The following is a 2,990-nucleotide window of genomic DNA, read 5'->3' on the forward strand; positions in this document are numbered from 1 at the left end:
GGTGACTTTATATGCTTATATATGTGAATCTTGGGCTGTTAGCCATGTGTGCATATGTGTTTGAGGTTATATGTGCATGTTCTTGGATATGTGAGCATGACATGATGTCTGACATATAATTCTGTGGGTGCAAATATGCTTTTCTATTTTAATATATGCATGTGGTTGTGGTGTGTGTGTGTGCTCATGCATGTATGGTACATGAGGTAGGGTTATTACACATTGACAGTTGACTTTTTCGTAAAAAAAAAAAAATGGCCAAACTTCAGATGGGGTCAAGTTGATGTAGCCATTTTATTGACAGATCTCTCAGCTATGGCCAATGGTCTATTATTCAGTAAAGAAAGCACTGTTTGGTTTTTCCCATTCTAGGACTTCTCCTAACCAGAAGCACCAGAAAAGATGAAGGCAGATGAGGTAGTCAAATGGGTTGGCAGGCAGGTAGCAAAGCAAATAGGTATGTCCAGTGGTTAGGATCCCTGGGATCTCCTGAGCTTCTGGATGGCAGCGCTGGTGTCTCCCTCGGTCGCAATGAGGGCCTGCAGAGATTGGCATGATGGTTTGCAAATCCCATGGCCTGGAGATATTGCATTTGCTTGCTGAAGCTAGTCTCAGGGGCTTGTAGAGGGTGGGAGGGGTCTCCAGCTAGGGACTGTAGCCTCTGTAGGACTGCTCCCTATTTGGGACAGGACTCAGGTCCTTTAGGCTCAGCCATATTGGACACATCCCAGGTCCAGGGCACTGTGTCAGGGTAGCTGCAGCTGGGTGCAGGAAGCCAGCCCAGGCCCCATAGGTAGGGAGCAACCCAGGGTAGAAGAACAGGAGCCTCAGTGGCCAACAGCTGCAGACTCTGCTCAATCTGCAGTATTGCTTGTGATGCTTTAGGGTTGGCTAGAGCTATAAGCATATCGGAAAACTGAGTCTGCTGCAGAAATGCAGGCAGTTGCTGCTTCCACTGTTCACTCAGCTGGGGCACACTCATGAACAACATCATCTGGGCTGCCAGGGAAGGGTTGTTCAAAAGCAGTTGCATCATGTTTCCTGTGATCTGGGAGCTGGTCTGCTCATTTGATTGCTGGAGATCATCTAATTTCTGGTTAGAGCTATCTAGAGAAATGGTGGCATCTTTGTCTTCTGCCTGGGGCAGCTGGTTGAGCTCTCTGCTAGGTAAGGCTGGTATCCCAGTTGGCTGCTCCACTGCACTAGCATGACTTTGACCACTAGTGGAGTTAGAAGTACTGGCCCTGGAAGTATGATTTGCCATGTTGAGGGCAGAATTGACTGAAGTGATTGAAGATACACCTCGAGAATTAGCATAGATGACTTGGGCTGTAGGGGGCTGTGGGAGATGTTCCTGTTGTTCCTGGGATGGTGGTGGAGATGGGAGTGAAAACTGGACTTGCTCTGGCACTTGTCCTCCCAGAAGAGCTGTGAAAATGTTGCCCCCAAATGGATCTTGTGTGCTGTTGAGCATCTGATCATTGAAATCAGCAGAACTCTGACCTGAGGCACTATGCCATCCTGGGACAGTCTCTAAGCCTACATATGACTGTGGGTTCCGTGGACTCTCAAGATTCTGTGCAGGTTGCTGGATCTGCATTATTTCTTGAATCACTGCCAGGTTCCTGGCCAGCTCCAGAGTCTGCCACAGGATCTCAGAATTGTCAAGGATATGTGAGACCTCTGGGTTCTGCTGCATCAACTGCTGCGTGTCTAGGTGTTCTGAGATGAACTGTCTCATGAAGTCTGTGTTGGACAGGAGTTGCTGGATGCTAGGATTCTCCAGTATCTGTGCTATGCACTCTGGACTACCCACTTTCAAGTCCTGGGTGTGCACCTTGGGCGCATCCTCTGAGAGAGCTGACTCCACTGGTGTGTAACCCACACCAACAGATTGGTATACCCCACTACTGTTTCCTTTTGTGTCTTTGTCCTGGTGGCAAGGATGGGCTAGGGATCTGGAGCTGTTTTTGGACTTGATGACCACGTGGATGGTGTGACCGTCCAGGATGCCCCTCTGGCTCAGTACATCATGGTCTTTGAGAAGGCGGCCCATGAAGACAAGCACTAGTTGGTCCATTTGACATTTAAAGTGAGCCGATAGCTTCTCCTTGAACTGCCTCACCGAGGTATCATTGGCTATCACAAAGTCTTCCTGCTTGCCTGGTGTCTTCACTATCACCCTAGTGACAACTGGAGAGATCTTCTTCTCTGCAGGCAGCCCTGAATGATGCCCACACTGGGCCATCCTGGGTGTTCGAGCAATGACATGCGGCATGGACCTTAGTGGGTGGGCAGATGGGGAGCAGGTGGAAGCAGGGGCAGAGGGGTGAGGGCGGGCAAATACTTCCTCTGGCCTCTGTTTCAGGTGTTGCGTTCTCAGGCCACAGGCTGGTTTCCTTGTTGCCCCAAAGGGGATGAGTGACCAGACTGGGGCCAGGTATTTTGCGATGTTGTACCCCCACCCCAGTTCTCCAGATACGGCCCAGCTGAGGCCTGTTGTGGCTACTAATTCATTCTTAGTATAAAGTAGGCTAAGTGGAGATGACTCATGCCAGGGCTGCCCCTCCCCCGGCCCCACCCACCAAAAGCACAGCTCTTGAGAAAAGGGATATTGTGATGTCAACCCAAGCCTCACAGTCTCTGGCTGAACTAGTTGGGAAAGGAAACATATTTGGGGAGTCTGGGTCTTCATAATAAAGGAAAATAAGACACTTTTACAGGAAATAGAGGGCAAAGTTCTCAGAATACAGCTATTAAAAGTACAGAGTGCTTAGTCATGGTTGCTCAGTCATGTCTGACTCTTTGCAACCCCATAGACTGTAGCCCACCAGGCTCCTGTGCCCACAAAATTCTCCAGGCAAGAATACTGGAGTGGGTTGCCATTTCCTTCTCCAACAGACTGCTTAAGTATCCCATATGTTTCTCTGTGGTGCTGTGTGTGAGTCCCTTGTAGGGATATCAGGCTTGTGGATGAAAAGCTGGGTCTA

The 2,990-nt window shown here is 49.4% G+C and overlaps 1 protein-coding gene across 1 annotated transcript; it reads right to left on the reverse strand.

Moving 5' to 3' along the window:
- Positions 1–280: 280 nt before the first annotated feature.
- UBQLNL (ubiquilin like) lies at positions 281–2,533 on the reverse strand. Its single transcript, XM_006080917.3, has one exon. The coding sequence runs from the start codon at positions 2,276–2,278 to the stop codon at positions 677–679; it is 1,602 nt and encodes a 533-aa protein (XP_006080979.3). The 5' UTR covers positions 2,279–2,533; the 3' UTR covers positions 281–676.
- Between the last annotated feature and the right edge of the window lie 457 nt (positions 2,534–2,990).

The sequence above is a fragment of the Bubalus bubalis genome, chromosome 16, assembly GCF_019923935.1.
Source record: "Bubalus bubalis isolate 160015118507 breed Murrah chromosome 16, NDDB_SH_1, whole genome shotgun sequence".
NCBI classification, from domain to species: domain Eukaryota; kingdom Metazoa; phylum Chordata; class Mammalia; order Artiodactyla; family Bovidae; genus Bubalus; species Bubalus bubalis.

Excerpts from the sequence above, each read along its gene's own strand:
- UBQLNL (XM_006080917.3), bottom strand. The coding sequence starts at position 2,278 with ATGCCGCATGTCATTGCTCGAACACCCAGGATGGCCCAGTGTGGGCAT.